This window comes from Labrus mixtus, chromosome 8 (assembly GCF_963584025.1).
Source record: "Labrus mixtus chromosome 8, fLabMix1.1, whole genome shotgun sequence".
In the NCBI taxonomy this organism is placed as follows: Eukaryota; Metazoa; Chordata; class Actinopteri; order Labriformes; family Labridae; genus Labrus; species Labrus mixtus.
Genome location: NC_083619.1, coordinates 23,615,426 through 23,637,621, shown reverse-complemented (window position 1 = coordinate 23,637,621; position 22,196 = coordinate 23,615,426). Strand labels below are relative to the sequence as shown.

At 42.4% G+C, this 22,196-nt stretch overlaps 1 protein-coding gene across 1 annotated transcript in view; it reads right to left on the bottom strand.

Moving 5' to 3' along the window:
* LOC132978539 (receptor-type tyrosine-protein phosphatase F) overlaps positions 1–22,196 on the bottom strand; it is a 132,997-nt gene that overhangs the window by 104,648 nt on the left and 6,153 nt on the right. Inside the window, exon 2 of the mRNA XM_061043743.1 lies at positions 10,186–10,360. Coding sequence (XP_060899726.1) covers positions 10,186–10,285 — 100 coding nt within the window. The 5' untranslated portion in view covers positions 10,286–10,360. The remainder of the gene's footprint in view (positions 1–10,185; positions 10,361–22,196) is intronic.

The window sequence follows — 22,196 nt, the reverse complement described above, 5'->3', positions numbered from 1 at the left end:
AACTTCTCATAAGAGACAGAACTACCTGCAGGAAGAATAATATACGCTTCATGTGGCTTATGTTGCAAAGCTTACTTTCAACGCACTGCTGAAACTAAATATTCTCGCAAAATGAAAATATTAACTGAAAATAACTGGGTGTCACAGGTTTTTTTTTAAGATGAACATATCGTCAACAGCACAGTTGCACTTGTAGACAGTGACATACAAGTGCAGTAGAATACCTAAAAAAAAACAGCTTAATAAAATAACACAGAGAGAGACAGCATCTGTTAATGACTCTGAAAAACAGACAGCAGGACTCCAGCTGATGTTATTTATACTTGAAATGATCCATTTTATGACCTGTTTGTCTTTCTGTAAGTCACTTGCCAAATAACTTCCAAATCAGCAGAAGAGATTAAAGCTAACATCCATGTCCTCTGGTTAAAAAGCAATTATTCTAAAACCAACAGTGACAAACAAAAAACACAATCAAGTCCCCAGCATTTTTACGTAACACTGACAGGCTCAGGAGCACTGTAAGAGCACTGGAGTGTTAGAGTGGCCACTCGTACGTGCTTGGCGATACAAAGTAATCCAACACTTCCATCCATCCATCTTTGACCTTTGACCCATTCACAGTACCTAAACCCACCTGACATTTGAATGATATTTTCGTTCTAGTTCCCCCATAGACAAGATTTCGGCTGCAGCAGCACAGCTATAAATCCTTTCTATAGCATGAGAATGTGACTTGTGACACGCATGCAGGCAGCAGCAGGGGAGCTGCGCTAATGATTCAAACCTGATAAGCCCTTAAGAGTGTGCGCCTCAGCATGCATCCGTGCGTGCATTGGGTGCTGAGCCGGAATCCTCCAGAACTGATTATCGCCACTCTGACTTCCAAGAGTTCCTGCTAACATCTGCCCATAGTGGTTCCATTTAAGTTGATGTGCAGGCTTTTTTTTTTTTCATGTTGGAGGATCAGGCTGCATTAAAGGGTTCCGCGGCACATGCTTCAAATTAAAGGATGTAAGCTTATGTGTTGCCACAAACAGTACGGCGAGGAACCCGCTGGATCTAAGAAATCATAAGGATTTTGAGGGATGAGTGGAGGGAAAGGAAAACTGGCCCTCGCGTCTTTTGCTGCATTAATCCTCTTAAGCAAGATTCTCCCTGAATTTTGTGGGTTAACCTATGACTCAGAGGCAAAACTATGGCAAAATCAAAGCGGTCTGTCCTTAATCCTGATCTCACCAGGCAGTCAATAACAAAATCTGGATGGCTTGATAGTGGTCCTCGCGCACTCCGAAGGCATTTCTTTTTGGACCCCGGAGTCTGCGGAGTTCCTCCATCACCGTGAGCACAACTGGCGAGTGAGCACATCAAACTGTTCCGTTTGTCAGTTCCTTTCTTAGAGAGACAAAATCCAGACTCGACCCCTTTCTTTCTTTGCCTGTGTCCCATTTTCCCTGGCTGTCAGGCACCTGTCACATGAAAACAATGGCAGGGACCACGGAGGAAAACACATAAGCCTACCTATGCAAATCCTTCACTCAGCCAGAGACTGCACTCTTTCTCAGCTTTGATACATCACATTCAGAACTCCTATCTCGACACACACGGCTTTAGCGCGTGCTCCCTTTTCGCTTGAAATGTGCAGAACGCGCTGCCACAAACGACAGGCAGAGTGTTTGCTGCAAGGTGACAGGATTTCAGGGTTAGGGTTACCAGCTCATGAATACCTCATACTAACCATTTGTAGTGGTTTATTTGCACAAACCAGATCCAGACAATTCTCACATACTCAATCCACCTTTCACATGACTATAATAACTGGATAAACATATATAGACTACAAGTCCATCATTCCACCTATTGACTATTTAATGAGCAATAGCGAAACAGAGTTGAAAAACACAAACAGCACCGTTGCTGCATGTGGCGTTGGAAAACATCAAACATGGTTGTTGTGAGCAGAGCAAAAATGCTTTCATGCTACATTTAAGAATTGGAACGCACAAGTTAATAAGAAGGCGTATCTGGTATGCTACAACACATTAACCCTATTATCATAATAACAACAACTCACAAGGTCATAACGGAGCATAATGCAAACCCTCTGTTTACATGGTTCTACAAAGTGCTAGCTGAATCATGCCCTGGTTTTTCAAAGTCATTTGCGACATTTTGCATTTTAATTTAGGGTGTACACAAAGCAGGGTGCTCTCACTTAAAATCACATTCATGATGTGTTGGTTGGTACATTTTAGAGCAGGGTATTGACAAATCTTCATAGATTGCAGTTTCGACAGCACTCAGGGAGCCTAATGGCACTTGATTGCTCTGTGTGTGTGTGTGTGTGTGTGTGTGTGTGTGTGTGGGGGGGGGGGGCGAGATGGAACAGCTTCTCTCAGTTAGCATAATGCCTGCAGCACTATTTGCTTGGTCTGATGTCATTAGACAGATGAAAGGTATATGGGGGGTTCCCAAATTTCAGCAGTGCTGCAGGTGTTCATGAGCTAGATCTCAAGGTGTTTGGACAGGTGATCAGGAACACCTGTTGGCATACGGTAAACAGAAAACGACTTTAAAGAGGACTACACAAGAGAGTGGACCCCCAATAGATAAACATATTGAAATAGATCTGTTTGTAGGAAAGAAAAAATGGAGGCTTTTTAAGAAAATACAGTGAATGTTTTTGTTTTTTTGACCCACCCAAACACTGCTATTGTCTGTCTGGCTGCATGGTATTTTCCTATGCAAACACAGAAAATTGTGTCTGTTTTTTCTTGTCAGGGGCCTCAGAGCAAGCCTTGTAATAAATGCAGAGACAGCAGGGAGAGACGTGTAAATGGCACTAGTGTGGCAAACAATTAGCGTATTCCCAAGACTGCCAGAGTGCCCAGTGAGAGCTACTCTCTGGTGTAGAGTATCAGGGATCGATACACGCGCGGCAGAGAGAAAACCATTAATTCGTATTAATAATGGATTAGCAAGTTATCATTTTCATGAGGCAACACTTAGTGGAAATTTGTCTGATGGCATCAGCTCTGGTTGTTTTAATGGAACACTTCCATTACGGCCTTTTCGGGCCATTAGCAGGCAACTTGTTTGCAATTAATTCCATATAAAGCTGCCTCCCCTGCAAGTTATTTACCCCGATAAAGTCAACGGCACTTCAGGCTGTTTGTTTAAACCAATAAACATAATGTTTTCTATCTGCACTTCACTTTAACAGCTGAACACAGAGGAGCATTGTTTTTTTTTTTAATTCTTCCAAATGACACGTGCGCATTGCATGTGTTAAATTTTATGTGAAGTGGCCTAAGTACTGAATAAAATGAATCAGAGTCTCTCATAATCATCTCTGCGTGGTCCGTGTATTTACATCATTTAACATCATTTATGACTCTCAAATCTGTCAGATCTGTCAGGTCGAGTTCATCATTTAAGATTTATTTGGCGACGCAGTCCAACAGCTCGTCTCTTGTTTTTGCTCGATGGCGAGTTGAACACTGCATGAATATGTAACACTCGGATGATTGGGCCTAAAAATCCTGCAACATAAAGGTTCAATGTTGACTGTTGTCCCATGACACGCCAGACACCCTGATTTCAAACACAACAAGGCCAGAAACAGGTGGAGTTAGCTTATTTCTCAACATGTTTGAACAGGCTCTTTCTGGATGGTCTGGTTTGGTTGCACTTTCCACTCCCTTATTGACAGTCAGCTCACACTGCATTCCCTCACGATAACACACAAACCAAAGAAACTTTCTTTTGTCTTTTCAGAACGATAGTGAAGTGGCTGACGATTGATGGAGCTTTATATGCTTTATCAGAATTGCAGTGAAATCACAAGAGGTATGTGATTCATCATCAGTGAGATACTGTACTAAAGACAAAATGTCTAAACCTATGGAACATGTGCGGACCAGGAAGACGTGCTTTCAATCAGGCTTTCCAGTCTTCTGTGAATTATTCAAGACAATGGAGAAGAACAAGAACTCTAAGTGCAATTACCCTTCACTCCTCTCTTCCCAGTGTGAGCAACATTAATGTAATGGCTTTCATCTTCTCAAGCCGATTATGAACAAGGGAGAAATCTCTCAAGGCTGCTTTCTCTCTCTTCTTGTCTGTCAGTCAATATGTGGCATTTGAAAAAGACAAAACAATAAGAAGAACCATACAGTGCTTTGGTGGCCACTGCCTGGAGGGGGAATTTAAAAGCAATTGTTTAAAAAACAGGCAATAAGAAATGCTCCATTGTGTACCTGGTATCACACTATTGGGAGTCTGAGGTTTTGTATTACATGTGGTGATTAAACTGGCGCCCAACCTAAATCTTGTCGAAGATGACTCACTGCTTGTGGCTTTTTTCAACACACCTGATTCCTTGAGGGAAAGTTTCAACAGACATTAAATAAATGCATTGTACTCTGATTTCTTTGTTATACTTTGTGGAGACAAAAGTACCTTTGTTGCCTCTATACATAAGGGAACAAATTAAACATAACACTGTTTTAAAGTAATCATGGTTATGAAATGAGGACGTTAATGTTTTCCAGCTTTCCTCTTCTATCTTAATGTTCACATCCATTATTTCCTGATGATGGAGTCTCATCGTGCTATAATCTGAAAGTAACTGATGTACAGTCTAAGTACAGCTACCGGTGTGGACAATACAAATGTCTAATGACTGCGTCTGCGATGAACATACTTTATTAAGTATGTGGCCCTAACCTACAAGCGAAGCCTGCTGATGCCAGATGAACTGCAGAGCTCATCTGCATAACCCCGAGGCTACATCACCTCCGATGTTCATTTTGGTTCACTTGATGTAATGTTCTCATTTGCACTGTCATGAAACTAAGTGTTTTTCTATTCTGGAGCTGTGAAGGACGACTGACTTCTGCATTTGAAGGCGTGCGTGGGTGGCTAACAGAGTGTCAACCTGGGGACACTCGCATGCAAAACCAAGACGGAGAGGGATTTCGAATGCAGCCTGAATATGTAATATAGTGTATGGCGTGCCACCTTTGTAATGGAAATCCAAACGACTCTGTAAAGTTGCTGTGGGAGTATGAAAGGATATTTGGGCTACTGATGGAGGGCTTTGTTAATGCTGGGTAGAGTCCAATGGTCACCTTGGCTCAGACCCTCACATTAATAGACCAGTGTGAGGAAAATGTTAAGTGTGTTAAGTGATCCCAGGAGGGGGTGGGTTGGTGGCTCCGACGCTCAGATGGCTGCTGGCTTTTTCAGAGATCCCATTTTGGGGTTAGCTCGCCATCCATCACCATGCACCCCCTTGCGACCCCACTAAAGTCATTAATTTGCCTCCCCTAGATTAGCCCTCCCCAAGAGACCTCAAAGAGCCCCTACCATTGTTCTCATGGTCTCACCCACACGGCCCGGAGGTCTTAAGTAATTCAACTCTCCAATAGCCAAAATTGAGGGAGAAATTAAATCATGGTACCGTAGGGACGTGGAGCAACAAAGAAATTCAGCCTGTACATGTGCCAACAGGCTCTTTGTTGCTTCCCTTATGATTTAGCTTCTTTGAAAAGCTAAGGTGACCATTTACCCATGAAATAGTTCCCACTTGAGATCCTACTGTGCTTTATACCGCTCCATGTCCACAGGCTGTTTAAATTGAGTTAAATGCCTTTAAATGCACCTTAGAGGACGATCCAAAAGTAAACAATACATGGGTGTGTGGAAATGCGCCTGTAGGTACTATGATTATGTCCCAGCTATTACAAATGTCTCCAGTCTCAGTGGAGTCTGATCAATTATCAGAATAGCAAAACAGAGATTGAGCAAATCACTCATTGCCTCAAAAAATGTGTTATACGTTCACATTTTGAATCTAAATCAAGTCTTTGACATTCTCTGGTTAATCTGGCGTATTTCAATTCAAAGTGAAGACAGAGTAGGAATGAAACAAATAATATATGATTAAAACAAGTGTGGAATTCAAATGCATGTTGTCAATGAAGTGATCACTGTGAACGCAGAATTCAAATCTAAATGTCGTCTCTACAGGTTCATAGAAATGTTCCAACAATCGTTGACAGCGGTGAAAAGGATTTAAAGGTTGAAGCATGATAAGAGGTGTTGGAGTGAATATATTGATGCTGCATTTTTTTCCTTTTCATGGGAATTTAATATTTTCTAAGTTAATCAGATATTATGATTTATCAATATATGATTGGCTTGCAATATATCAATCATTGCAGAATCGTTGTATCCTGATATTATATCGTGAGCCACCCATGGTCATTGTCATGAGTTACACTGCCATTCCCACCCCTACCTTTCTCCATCCGCCCTTTCCTGAAGTGACACTGGCCGTTCCTGTCATCCTGTGGCATTGCTGAATCCAGGACAGAACAGAGTTTGGGTGACTGCCTCTGGCCCTGCTATTGAGCTCCCTAATTAAACTATTAATCTCACACCATTAACCTCCGATGACCCTTTCCTCCCTCCATTCTGACATTGCTGCACTCGCTTATGAAAACAACTTCCCATCAGATCTCCACAACCTCTAGATTGCATCCCTCCATCACTCCACTGTGCAGATGTGTGCTCACATACATCCTCACTGCTTTCTCTGAGCACATTTTCTGAGGTTTATTTCTCCCTCCTCCTCAGCCTCATTCTCTCTCTCTCTCTCTCTCTCTCTCAGTGTGACTCTCTGGGTGATGTGTGTGGACCACAGCTGTGTGTTAACTGCATTACTCTCCAAGTGGCTCTCCAAGGTGGATATGGTTACTTTTAATTAAAAAAGAATCAATTTCCATCCCTGTCAGTTTTTGAACTGGGTGACCATATGGACACTCAAAAATACAATCCAATTTCCAGCCCCCCAGCCCGCTGTCTGGCCATCTCTCTCCAAACCACTTTGGCACATCCATCACATCCGTCCATTGTAGGAGTAAAAAAATTGGCAAATCAATTTACGGAGCCTGTCTTATAGGTTCATTTTCTTTAAAACACACTAACTAAAGCTAAGGGCACATGGAAATTAAGCAAAGTGGACCCAATGGGAAACCTCTTGGTGGACTAGTCAGTGGGCAATAAAAGAACACAATGGCGACAAAATGTTCTAAAGAACTAAAAAAAAAAAAAAAAAAAATTCATCTATCGATGTTACAGTTCATAGGGGACAACAAACAAGACACTAAAAGGTTGCAGCATGAAAAGTCACTTCAACTCATGAAGCTAATTATGGTGCCGTCGTAATCCTGCTGCCACTGGGAGTGAAAGGAGCATGCTCGGGTACAAAGGCCCCTGCGGTGGTGTGGCTGCACCTCACATGAAAAGCAACCGAAGATTACAACATGGTAGCCACCAGAGGAGAAACATACATCAAAAGCTTATTAAAGCCAACCAAATAACTCACAATGACAGCACTACAAAAAGATAACCATTACATTTAAGTGCTGGGTATGTGTGACTTTGAGGCTGACCTTGTAGGCCACTGGTCTATTGTGTACGAGGAGGCTGTACGGGGAGCTGGTTGATTAGGCTGAGCTCCCTGGGGATCGATGGGACGTCTGCGATCAGCACTCAGAGTAATCACACTGTATTGTGTGCCTTCTCAATGACGGCATAAGATGAATGATGTCATGTGGCCATACACTGATAGTGCTGCTGGAGGATTTCTTGTACTTATTTGTGCTTCTAAATCACAAAGTGAACCAGCTTAAGTATCAGAACAAACAAACAGTATGACAACAACCATTGTGATGCAGCCACCCTGAAGCGGCACACGATGCACTGCGAGACAATGATACTGGTGTTTTTGTTATTTAACTGCCTAACCATGCTCACATTTGCTACCTGTGGTTTCCGCTGAACTTTTTCAAGGAGGACACAAGGATACCAGACTGAACCCATGTAATCACAAACTTGCCAGGCACCCCGCCCATAATATCTGTCTGGTGTATGCCCTGTAATACAGGAAATCCAAACCAGAACTATCAAGTTCACATAACTAAGTTGCATACAAATTACAGGCATCAAATGCATGCAACCCCTCTATTAGCGGTAGGTGTTATTTTTGCCCCCCAACCGTCTTATTTTAATTCTATGTCTGTTTGCTTTACAGTCTGGGTAATTGCAGGTTTAGGCTTTTTTTTTTTCCATGTGTGCTTGCATCAAAGTACAACCAGAGGTTAACCTCGGTGCAGAGCCAAGAGTTATTTTTGTTTTATCTTTCTTTCAAGCTCAAATTCCATCTCTCCTTAAGTTCCTTATTCACGTATCAGAGTTTGAAGAAATCTACAGCTTGACCGCAGCAGATGCTGTGTCCGTTCATTCAAACGGTTGACTCTGTGTTGTTATTCGTAAATGATATAATTACCAAAATTACAGGCTTATCTTGCTGAAGACAGTGAAACAATGAGCAAGATTTAAACAATTAAAGAAACTCATCTGCATTGATCAACTGTTTGATTAGTTAGCACAGTACAAGAATAAACTAGTTGTGTCTTAGTGTGTGTATATCTTTAGATACCTCTGCATTTAAAGAGAGAATGGTCTACATGGCATGAAGGCTACCACAGGATATCCACAGTGCTGCGTATTTGATTAATGTTCTCATACGCTGCTATCTGCCGAAAGCACATTAATAACAATACAACAGCGGCATAACTTAATAATCAAGGCCCCATATAAACTCCGGGCCAGACTGGACATCAGCGCACATTTAAATAATATCTTGGCAACTTCAACCCCCCTGATATTGCCTGTGATTTCTTCTTTATTGGGCTATTTTACGCTCATGCAATTCAATCTGTTTTGTTTATTCCCATGGAAGCAATTAAAACGCAGGCATAGAAATACACCGGCACATAATATAACATGACATAGAAGGTATGCACAACGCAATACATCATTTACTGTAGATCTCATTAGCTTTCTAATTAAGAAGATTTCCTACACACAATTCATTATCAGTAGTTAAAACCCTTAGTATTCAGAGTATGCTGTTTCACATCAGGATGCATTTTTTTGGGGGAGGAAGCAGGAAACCGTATCTTACAGCAATAGTTTTAGAAAAGCAGCATGAATGGACTTGAGTCAAATACATGTCACTGTGTTTAACTCTGGGAATGGATTCAGTGCAGTGGGGCACATCGTGCTCAAGTAATTCTGTTCCAGTCAAGGTTTTGATTTGGTCCGATCCCATTACAGGCAGAGCGAAGACAGTCTTGCAGGACCAAAAGAAAAAACGTCAGGAGTGGAAAAACTTTTCTACAAGGTCAAGTTCACACTGACACTGCGCAGCGCTCTAGACACCCCGCAAGAGACAAAGATGATAACACAGGGCTGAGTGAGACGAGGCAAAGGGGACGGGAAAACAAATCCTGCCGGACCCTTGTATTAGAGGACAGGGCAGTTGGCGTTTGAGGTGGGGGGGGGAGGGGGGAGGGATGGATGGGAGGGGTCGAGGTATAATTGAATTACAGTGACCGTATGACAGCACTGCAGGTGAGGTCATGTGTTGAATTAATTCTGTCCCTGACCCCTTCTGTGGCAGGGCAGAGCCTCTTGGCTGGCCCCAAGACCCTAAGCGCAGCAACGGTGACACGTCTTTCCGAGCTCCGTCTTCCAGCCAAAACCGTCATTCAGATTGACAGCCGGTCACGGAGGCCGATGGCACTTCAATCCTTGTGTTTATTTTTAGTATAAAGGCTAACGCTCTCTATACTTCGGGACTTGCATTAGAGAAGCTGCTATCTCTGTGTGCTGCAATACACCAAAGACGTGAGATGTAAACGGAATCTATATTCTACTTTCAAAGAAGAACTGTGCAGCAAGACAGCTTGTTCTGTAAATATCCACCCATTCACTTTATGTGCAGCACTGTCCCTTTAAATGAGGAGAATATCTTTCATTGTGTGTATTTGTCAGTAAGGTCATTTGAAGCCACGTGTTTTTAAAATGATATAATCTCCATATTTTTAATGGAATTTAGACAGTATGCAGGCAGTTTGCTTGCCATTTTTAACAATTAAAAATAGGAAATTACCCATTATTGAATGCCTAGGAGTATCTAATCAAGTATAGATGTTGTTTTAAGTTTAAAAAGCTGTTATAATACGACCCCTTTTCCTCATTATGTTGGAGCAAATGAGGGGCTAAAATGCTCCCAGTGTTCAAAAAAAGATCATGTACGAGGTTACTTACTGTCTGCTAGAGAGGAGCACACCATGCAGCTGAGTAGAAGCAGGAACAGCAACGCCCCTCTGGGCAGGAGGGGCACTGCCAGGTGAATATTAGGCACCATGTTCCAAGTTGGCACTGCTCCCTCCTCGGTCCCCTGCTAGACACGTCCCACTCTGACAGGATCAAAGACTAACACCTGGGAGAAGCAAACACATGCAGAACAGGAGGAACATTAGTATTCAAACTCGGGTGTATATTTGCATAGATTTGAATGAGCCCAATAACACAGTAAAGCAGAAATATCAAACAGGAGTCGAAAGAGCAAAACGAGACGGAATTTTTGTATTTCTTGCGTGTAAACAGCAGTACACAAATCTGGAGATCTTTGGTCAGGATCAACACAACATCCGCTAACCTCAACACAATCCTGCTCAGGGCTAAGAAAAATACAAGTGGAACGAATGCAACACGCACACTGCTGAGTGCGAGCAGAAGAGTTACAAAACAACCGCATTACAGACAAAGAAGAGAAAAATAATGAGATGAAATAACAAGAACAAAGAGGAGGTCAGGACACAGGATTAAGCCCCCTCAGCTCCGCCTTCACAACAGGGATCAGTTAAAAATCCAGAGGACCTCCTAAACAGAACTCCCCAAGGGCGACCGCCCACTTAATGTTCCCCATTAAGAAATTGGAACCGTGTCTTCCAGATGGGCTCAAATCACACAAAGTGCCATGATCTCATAACATGACAACATGTATGCATACATAAACACACGACACACCCCAAGGGGGACATGGCTGGTCAACAAAGCAGCAGCAGGTGTACCACAAATTAACCATGATTAACCATGCTATAAAACAGAAAGCCCTGCTCCATCTTCTTAAGTAAGTGGGTGGAGAAGCAAAAACAGAGTCTTTGTCTTCTTTTTTTTTTTGCAATTACATTAGAGGAAGGAAATGACTTAGCCAGCTGATAAGATCAGATCCATGACCTTAAGTTTGTTACAGTCTGCAGAGTCAATGTTTAATGCCATTATAAACAGAGTTACTGTGTATCCCCATAAACAAGGCAAACTACATTTCGTACCCCTACACTCACGCCCATGGACATCTGTGATGAGTAATCATAACGCTGTAAAGCAGACCACATGCGGTAAGGATATATATCTCTCTAAATTAAAGCAGATCTCCAGAGGACTTGGGGGGGGGGGACAAAAAGGAGCTAAAATGAGAAAAGTTTGAAAAGTTTGAAAGTAAGCCTGCTTTTGTCTTCAAGGGCTCCCTGACAACGATTCTGTACCCGAGATTTTACAAGAGGCCCATTGGAATTGAATTGAAAATGTCTCAGCTTTGTCTGTTCAGTCTTACTTTTGAGGTGATATTGGTGACTAAGCAATACTGATTGCTGATATTTCTGGGGGGGGGGAAAAAAACAACGAATGAGAGAGACGTGCACAACGTGGAATATCTTCAGGCTTCCTGGGTGGCCAGTCGGCTTTAGTCTATTCAATTCAGCCAAATAAGTTAAAGTGTCAGCAACACAATGCCTCCACTATCCTGTGGACAAAAAAACAACATTTCCATTCTTAAGCCTGTGGAGGTGTTCAGCAGCCCCATTACTCATGTGGCCATTTCGAATGCGTGAGGAAACACTGAAAAAAAATGCACACAGCGGGCACTTCTTTGACCACCCTCTTTGAGGAAGCAAGACGGAGGAAATCACTCTGCAAGGCAAAAGATTTCAAGAGTCTTCCTTGTCTTTATCTGAGCTCTGCATTAACTGCTTCCGAAAAGTCTCTTGGCAAAAGAAACGTGGAAAAGAATAATGTGAAGGACTGTTTTTTTTTTATGTGTGTGTGTGTGTGTGTGTGAGTCATGGTGCTAGTGCTTCACCTGGGCGCGATTGCAAGACAGGTATCATCGACGGCTCGCTCTTCATCACTGTTTGTCACTTACAGGAATGTGCCTCTGGGCTTTCATGCCTACTAAACCAATTTCCAATAAACACACACCTTGCCTCTCAGGAATTTTTTTTTCCGAACACATCATCTTTCATCAGTGAAAGTTCAAGCTGTTATCGCAGCGAGCTGTAGCGTTCTCCTCCCTGACGAACATTTTTGAGACACACTCAGAAGTGTGGCTTGAATTATTAAAAAACCTCTGGAAAATAGCATTTGTGTCTTCACCTTCAGTGGTAATGAGACAGCAGCTCATTGTTGATGTGTTAAGCTGTAGCTGTCTGAGGAAGAAAAAGATACACAAATAACACTGCTTGAGGTGCCAAAGAACTGGATCACTCCCCCCTCTCTGCAAGCAGAATGAAAGACATTAAGGCCTCGTTTTTTTGTTTTTTTTTCTCAAGCTGATACCCCAAGTTAGCACGGCAAAAATTAGTCGAACTCGCATCAAGTTTGTTGGCTGACAAATTTGTTTTGACACTCATTCTCTATGTACGCCAGCATTGCGTTGGTTCAAGTCAGCGGGTAGAGGAAGTGAGCGAGGCTGATAAAGTTGGCTACTCGCCGTGCTCCAAACCCTTGGCGGTGGAGGGATATCTTTTACAGCAGATGCCAGAGAGAGGCAGATGCTTTTCATCTTCAATGAGACAAATTCCTAGAGCGAGGTTTTTCATTCTTTATTTATTTAGCTACTTATTTATCCCCGTGCAGCTTTTGGTGCCTCCCAGCTGCACACAAACACTATGGGACAACACTTGCCACTATGTGCATTTGTTCTGTAGGGCTACTGAGTGAAGGACAGGGCACCAACAGGGACAGGCTGCAGTGTTAGCCAGAATCTGAGCAAAAGGCTCTGCACACAGGAAGACATTGTTAGCAACTATGTGGGAGAGCAGGAGAAAAACACTGAGAAGACGGAGGGGTGGATGTCTGCCCTTGTGAGATTGTGATTTGAATCCTTTTGTCTATGAAAAGAGTCAAATGTGAAGGATAGTAAGTGTGCAGAGAAGACCGTGTGTACGGCAGAAACAGAGTTAATACTGCGTCATTATGGCTAAAATGATATGCCCGATTATTTCACCAGAAATTGAGATCCTAATTAATAATCAGAACAATTAGGCAGGATGAATTCAGGAGCTAAAACTGTTTTGCAGCTTGAGTTGATTATGTAAATGAATACAGTCTGAAACGCAAACTAAACTGAAGTTTAATTAATCAGTATGTCACAACAGTTTTACATATTTTCTTTAAAAATGCAGCAAGTAAATTGTGAAAATATAGCTTACAAAATGTAGTCTTAATTTAATTAGCACTAAATTGTCTCTGACACTGACATCATATTAAAGCACAGCAGGGATTTTTGGCTACTTCTATGATGTTTTGGTCACTTTGTCTTTAAAGCTCCTGTGAGGAATTTTTTAGCTAGTTACAAAATTGACTGAAGTGAATACTGATGACTCCACATGACCTACAAAAGCAAACAAACCCATCTACGACAGTATCACTTAAGGCTATATGGTTATTTTAATGCTTTAAACTGCTGCCTTGGGGTAGATGTCACATGAAGTAAAAAAAAAAACCAAAACAAAAAACAGCACACTGCAGTAACGGCCTTTAAGGCAAAGAGTCTCAATGAGTGACACGACCGACTGAAAACAGGATGACATTCGTCCTCATTAAGTGCTACTTAAGCATTCACAGGAAAAGATCAGCAGGGATACGACTCTGTCCACTGAGTGCACCAAAATAACACAAAGTGAGACTTTCTCACTGGAGCTTTAAGAATTACTTCAGGCTGGTTTGGCCAGTATACATGACACGCTATTAAGAAAGAAGAGAATGCCATTTTATTGCAAATATATTTGAATTGATTAGCCAGCATGTAGTTGAATTTCTCTCTATTTTTTCTTATGGAGAAACAAAGGCAAGGCATTATTAAAATACAGCCAGGCTTCATTCTTCTAACGTTTTTTTTACTGGAAACAATACATTACGTCCAGAGACTTTTAGAACCAGATAAGGGGCGAGGTCTGCCACCAGGCTAACACAATTTATGTTGCAGCACTGAGGCCATGTGTGCCATTTTTCAACATGTCAGGAACATATATCCTATCAAAGCACGTAGGAGCCTAGAGCAGCCATGTTTCATCTGAACACAGAGGCGCTGTAGGAGAGAAATAAAGGGTTATACAAGTTGAATTAAACCTAAACGTATTACACCAGTCAATTGTTAACTCCTTTAGCAAGAAGCTGGCGTGTGATGGGGAGTTCTCAGTAATGCAAAACATGACATTTTCTGTATATACGGTGTGCTGTATTATAGAGAGAGGAATTAGAGGTTTAGTGAAGTAATTAACAAGGGAACAAAGAGACGCAAACATCTCCAACGGTAAACTGTGGAGGACAAAAGATTTTTGCGTGAGTACAGTGGGGAGGGGAATAAAACAGAAATTACACACCTATCCTGTTCGCTTATTTGCCACCCACATCATGTGCCTGTCATTCACGTTATTACCGTGTGTGTGTGTGTGGCAAGGGAGTGGCCACCCATACAGAAGTGGTCTGCAAACAGACAATGTGAGACACAGCTGCGCGGAGTGAGAGAGAGAGAGAGAGAGAGAGAGCACAGGGGCTGAGTAAACACTACCATTACACTAACTACAGGTAGCATGTCTGCCTGCCATCGTTTCCATCCCTCCTACTCATGTTCTCTCTCTCTCTCTCTCTCTCTCTCTTTCTCCGTCTCTGTTTAATGGGTCATCCTGTGTGCGGGGAGGTGGGACAGAAGAGATATATGGCCAGCAGAGTGTGGAGCTAATCATGGCCGTCTCTGGAGGTGATAAACCCAGACCGGAGAGGTTTGTGTTGGCGCAGCCTGCAACGGCTCCATAAACACAGTTACAAGCTGAATTTCGACAGCAGTGTTTTGGCCCCTGATTAGTTTTCCATGCCCTAGAAGACTCACCCTCACAAGTCTGTGCTCCTTTTTTTTTTTTTTTTTTTTTTTGTTTGTTTCTACCTCAGCAAGCCAACACGCACCACAAGACCCCGGGAGAATTAACCACCAGCCGACGAGGTCCATATTGTAAAATGAAAGCGTAATGTAAGAAAATGAGTTTTTTTTTCTCTCAGACCTGTCTTCTCGGGAAGTCATGCTGTATCCACAGACTTGATTGTGCGTGCCTTTTTCACATGGCAGGCCACACGGCCCCGCGTCCGAACCTAACACCACCTAACAAAAGGTAATGTCCTGTGACCTATCAAGTTTTACAACAGTTTTGTTTACAAGCTGAGACCACAGAGTTAATTGTTAACACTTTATTGCCATGACGAAGACTCGGAGACAGAAAGAAAAACCTATAACAGACGAGTGCACTTCCTCAAATTGAGCAATAGAAAGGAGAGAGCACTGATTGTGCTGACCTGCAAAGAAAGCACTCCTGTAATAAATCGCATGAGCAAAGCGTCTCTGCCTGTTCGGATGACTTAAGGAAATCTATCAGCTAGTTCAATCAAGACACGGAAATTATTAACAACATAATACCTCAGGTAGGTGACATTTAAACGCAGACGCTATGACGCTGACGCACGTGACGCAGTCAGACGCAATCTGTGACGCATGCTCCAGATGATGTGTCAGACTCAGGCACAAGCACTAACTTGCCATTCAACAGAATGCAAAGACCATAATATACTGGCTTCACCGGAAAGATACAACGGCGGTTGGAATATCGTCTGGTTGAGTGAACATTTAACAAAACTGAAGCACCTCCATAAATTGTCACTGAAGAGGGGATTTACAATCACCTCTGGGGAGGGGGGGTGCCAAACTTGTCAGCCGCAAATCAATCCAAGAATGAAAGGTGATGTGTAGTACACTGATATGTATTACAGCCAGTAGAAGAGACATACAAGAGTGCCACTTCCATTTGAATTTATTGGAGAGTGATTATTGGCGTTGTTGAGCTGCAGAGCGAGGAGAAAATGGCTCGCACTACAGAGTGCTGGGAAAAGGGCCTGCAATAAATCAAAAAGCAGCCTCCATGTAAAACAGACATTCATCAAATAAAAGCAATGCTGTGTGTGTCTGGACAAATCGAGTGGATGAAACTGCTCACTGTCAAGTAGCCATACTTTTCTTTTCATACAAACAACTTCAGCTTGATATATTTTTATTCTCAGAGCTTTCTCATGGGAACCTTATAATGTTTATTCATTCATTTATTCATTCATTCCCTGATGTTGATGTCCTGATCTGTACTTTGACATTTTGTGGTCTAGGGTTGTCACAATACACAGAATTTTAAGTAAGACTCTGACGATATCGATACCTGTTCCGTTACCACGGCAACAAAAATAGAAGTCCTAGTCGTGCTATTTTGTGTAATTTCTTGTGTTTAGTTACCGAAAATGTAAATCCAAACTCTTAAACCCTGACTAAATGACAACACTGCGTCAATGAATCTGCACAATATCGACAATGCTCTCTTTCTTTGATCGTGGCAGCTTCTTTGATCGGCCATTTATAGCCTCCACAACTTTTTCAGTATCATCAATAAATAAAAAACTGATTTTATCGTTTTAAAACATGTGGCATCGGACATTTTGACAACCTCAGTATTACTATGATTGGTTTTCTCTTAGTGAAATAGTAGCTCTGTTGATTCTGAAGTTCTTTGTTTTGAACAACGGACTGCACTGCAAGTGAATTATCTTATTGTTATTCTTAAGCAAACCTTTAATTCCTCAAAGCTATAGCCTTTATAAAAGCAATGGATGATTAAATAACAAAGCTTTACTTGAAATTCAGTTTTTAACAGCCGCCAGCCTTGACCTAATTCAAGGAGAAATAAAAAAAACTTTTAATATTTGTGTTGTTTACACATCAGATAGTTCTACAAATGAATTAGTGCATAATTAAGAATAATTCCGAGCTATGGCCACACATTAAATTAGCAATATAAACTGAGGAACGTTCTCAACAGCAGATGTGCACATATATCAAAAGGAAATTCACACTGTCGAGCAGGAAAGATGAGCTAAGACGTCACCACTTGACGGTTTGCTTGTGGACAGATGGTGCCATAAAATGACTAGGCAGGCAGCACAGAAGGCAACGACTCCCCCCCCCCCACCACCCACCACCACCACCCACCACCCACCACCACCCTCACCCAAAACCACACAGAGGACTTCAATCCCCAAACCCCAACACCACCCTCTGGGCAGACAGCCTCGTCTCCGCCGGGAAAAGACAAACAGAGTGAAGGCATGTGAGCAGAAAGACTGGCAAATTAAAAAAAAAAAAAGAGCTCCATAGATCAATAGCTGGCCAAACAGGGGCAGTTGTTCCAGCTCAGCTCTATCCACCGCTATATAATGAGGCCTGCAGAATTTTTAGCAACTGGAAAGTGCGAAAACGTTAAAAAAAAAAAATAGTTTTTGTAGAACCATGCTAGACCATGGAAGGGTATGGAATACAATTCAAACTGAAAACGCACAGTTTTCTCTGATATTGTGCAAAAAGAAAAAAGCCTGTCATCCAGTCATGTAAAGTATATTTATTTTTTGCAGGAGGCTTAGAGGTGAGGATATTGAGCCAAACTTTGTATAGCAGCATGGGAGGGGGCTTTTGAGGGCTTCATACAATTCAGCAGGTGTTCCCACTGTTCTAAATCAATTACCTCTAGCCAGTCAGTGCTTAGGGTAGGGGGGTATTGTAAATCAGCTTGGTGTCAGGCCAGATTAGTGACTGTAACGGCTGGGAGTGGAGCTCTTTCCCTTCAGAGGCCTACATGAGAACCAGGCCGTGGCCTCCTTGCTCAGTGACGGAATAGCAATAGTTTGTCACTATACTTTGGCTTAAGGTTGGGTTGATTACATTCTGAGAGATGTATTGGCCTTTTCCATCCCTTTAATATCTGTAATCATAGAAGGAAATGCAAATCAACGAGCAGAGCTGCTTTCAGGCACTATTGGATTTGTTGGGATTCTTTCATCAATGCGATCAAACACCTTGAATCATCAGATATTTAATTCACCACATAAGCAATAACAGAGATTTCTGTGTACTTTTTTTTTTTTTGTCAAGAAGTGAATCAATATTGCACACCCACACACTCTACACACGGCTCTGCAATAATTAGGATTCGCCTTCTCGTACATGGAAAACTCAAATCAGCCGTAGACGGATTAGCCAGACTGCCACCATTGGCTATTAATCAAAAAACGTGCTCATTGGCATGGGGTGAATGGTGCTTGTTCAACTGCGGGCATAAAAGCAACCCCTTATCTCACGACAACCTCTTTATGCAAATGAAATTCGAAGGAGCTGCTTTGTCAGCAAAATCTTCCCAAAGAGCGCATCCCCTTCAAACACACACAGAGGTGAGGGTGTGAAACTGTAACCTACGTTTACTTTATGACAAAGCATATGCAAAGATTTCTCCTAGCATACTAGCTGCAGAAAGAGCGTGTTTGAAGATGTGTATTGACACAATGGTTGTATTATTATTTCACCTGACAACGGAGCATGTAAAAGACAGAGGGAAAACAATCCTCTGCGGTCCAAGGTACAGAAGAACAAACCGAGTGTTGACACAGAGAGAGGGGTTAGACTAACGCAGGGAGCACTGGGGAAAGCACTTCCTATATAATCAAGCATTTGTGGGGGGGGTGCAGAAACATTGTACCTGCTGGTGTCTGGGGTGAAGCATGAGGGCCTGTTTACAAAGGAAGAACTATTGATGAGAAATATGTTTGGAGGAATCTTAGAGGCACGCTCACATCTGCTATTCTGAGACCTAACTTGAAACAAAAAGCCTTTGTGTTACACAAAGAAAAGCCAGGACTCCCGGTCTACCTGAAACAGTTAAGACCGAACAGATTTAACATGGGTTAGTTGCCATTTCAAACAGGGGGAAAAAGACAATCCCACAAGTCCTTATTCAACTTCTATCCTGCCTACTATTCCAGGCGGCCATCCTCTCAGCCCCGGTCTAACTAGTGAAAAGAGGCAGATTCTAATAAGCCGTTCTGTCAGTCTGCGTTTCTCTCCATTCTCCTGTTTCCTCCTCAGTCTCTCTCCCTCGCTCCCCGGCCATGTCTACTCCTCTGTCTCTTTCTCTCTGTCTGAGCCATGAGCCAGTCTGGTGGAGCAGATGGAACCATATATCCCCATTGCTCTCTGGAGGCCTGAGGATTTAAAATGTAAAAGAGATGAGTGCGGAAAAAAAAAAAAGGCAGCCACCATTCGATAAAGGGCAGGAGAGGCAGCAGACTCTCAGCTTAAAGCGTGTTCATTAAAAATGTACAGTATGCCCCAAAAAACTACGGTGCTATAAACTACGATGACATAGAGGCTTTATCAACCAAAAACCTGACATATCAGTCTGATCCGACATTTAGTTTCAGATGATGCTAACAGAGCACAAACTGTTTCTATTAGTTGCAGCAGCAGATGCCACAAAACACTCTTTTACTGTTGATGGAAATTTAATTGACAACAAATGAGACCATCTCCTAATCGTTTAACAGCCTTTATAAATATTTATCGACAAAAATTTGTTTTTCCAGCAACAAAAGAAAATACAGGGCTTCTCTACAGAAGCCCTGAGCTGGCATGTATCAATACCTTTTATTTAACTTCTGCTTTCTTTGATAAAGAGATACGTTTTGGTTATTTTCTTGAGATCTCTACTTATTTATCTCCTTATGTCAGGATAACAACGCTTGTTTGCTCATGATACGTTTATTGCACAAGATCTGGAGAACACGGCTGAAATTAGCTCAGTGTTGTTATCCCAAGACAACGAGATGAATAAGTTAATACCACAAGAAAACAACGTACATTTACCTGTAATCACGGGGCAAAGGAGTGAAATCAAATGTGTGTGTGTCTTTATCTGATTAGGGCTTCATATTCATCAACTAGGGTTAAAATAAACTTTATGTATGTGTTTGTGCGTGAAAGGAAAATGAATCAGCAACAGTTTTGATGACTGACTATTCATGAAGTGTTTCCAGCTCTCGTCATTGTGTGAATATGCATTTCTTTGCTATATTCAGTATCTTACATTGACTGGATTTTGGTTTTGGACAGTTGATCAAACAGAAAACTTAATTGCAAGGCAATCTTTGGTGTCTGGGATTGCCCGATTCATTAATGATTAACATAATAACTAGTTAGTAAGTCAAGTTTGCAATTTAACAAATGAACTCAATGCTTGGAGTTACCAGCCAAAGGCCAAAATAAACACAAATGAATCACGATGTTCCTTTCCGGGGCTTTTTTTTTTTCCTTTAAGTACCCAGAAATGTGGTGTCAGACTTTCCTTCCTCACACACCTCACCTCAGCCCACCTTTCAGGTAATGAGAAGATACCTGAACACTGTATCTGTCGTCGGGGAGAAGATTTTGCTCCGTCTTCCATCTCTGCATGGCAGCTTGACAGGCAGGAAGAGTGAAGAACAACAGGCGCACGAGGTCGCGAGCCGTGCAATCGATTGCCAGCTGACTAGCGAGGTCCATTATGCTGACAGGCCGGAGCCGCAACACGACGACCTGCACTCCACCAACGTCCTCATTACTACCTATGAATCTCTCACTGGGACCAATCTCTCCGGTGCTCGACCTCTTCTTGCTCCCCCTTGCTTTCCATCTACAGCGTGTCTCCCTGGGCCCGAGCATAGGACTGCATTTTCGCTCTGTCAGTCTGATGGATGCGTTTTCAAAGAGGCAAAAGCCACACCTAAGCCTCCGCATCAAGCTCCATACACTTGGCACGCAATGGATGCAGAACAAAGGCAACAAGGAGTAAATACACAGTTTTTTTTCTGTGGCTTTTTTTGGGGGTAAAAATGCAGCCTAAAAGCCTGCGCAATCTTGGGGATTTTTCAGCAATCTACCAGGGGAAACTTCTGCTACATTAAACATTTTTCACACCATCGCCCTGTCTTTCAGCTTTGCTATCTGCTCCCCTCATCCTTCTCCCCCCCCCCCACCCCCTCCACCACCACCACCACCACCACCACCTCTCTAGTTATTCTGAAATCCTTAGTCCTTGGAAGACTTATTTATACCCTCCCCCCTACTCCTCCCTCCACCCTGCCTCATAGTACAGCAGCATAGGATTTACCTGCAGCTGAGACATCCTCCAGACTATCAATTACCACCACTGTAGAGTCACTGTTCTGCAGCTTGGCTAACAAGACCTACACGCACACACACTCACAATACACACTCACTCACACACACATACAGAGGGATCTCTTGGACACATCCAGTTAGAGAAATTCTGAGTTGAATACGTGTCAAAGGATCTCACTGACTAATCAAATAGCTAGCGGAAAATTCACCTTATAAAATATGTAGACAAGAGTGTGGAAACGTCCAATCAAGCTAACTGGCATTTAGATCAAGAGTTCTGCGACGGAAGAGCAGATTTTTTCATTATTTGAAAGAGGAGCAGCAATTATTGAAGTGAATATGACAGATATACTTTCTTCAGAAAATAAAGTGGAACCATTTTGTGTTAGGAAATTAATGAAGAACTCTCAATTTAACAGAACTAGTGCCGACCACTGTGGGTTTTTTTTTTTTTTTGATAAACGTGTCGTGCTTTGCATTTGAAGGTGATTTTGAAGTTTAGAGAGAAAAAAAAGCACAAACACAAAAAACCTGGAGCCCTCGCTGCAGTCCTTTTTTTTTTTTTTTTTTCTTTTATAGTCGTGACTGGTCTGCAATGTGCTGAAATCAGAGATCTCACCAAATTCTTCCTGACGTGTCATCTCTCCCTCTCTGACAACGATTAGACTGAACACCAGGCCATTACACATACAGAAAGACACGCAGGGACAGGACCTGCCACTCACCCCCACCAGATCCGCCCTGACGCCTAAAGTGCCTCTGTCAGGTCAACAAATGAAAAGCCATCACAGCCAATGTTGCAGTCACCCAGTTGAAGTCATTCCAGGGTCTGCTTTAAATGCTTCCTCGCCCAGGTCCTGTTCAACTCGGTTGAGCATATTTGGGCTCAAGGCGTCAGCTTTGATTCTGCAACCTTAGTGCT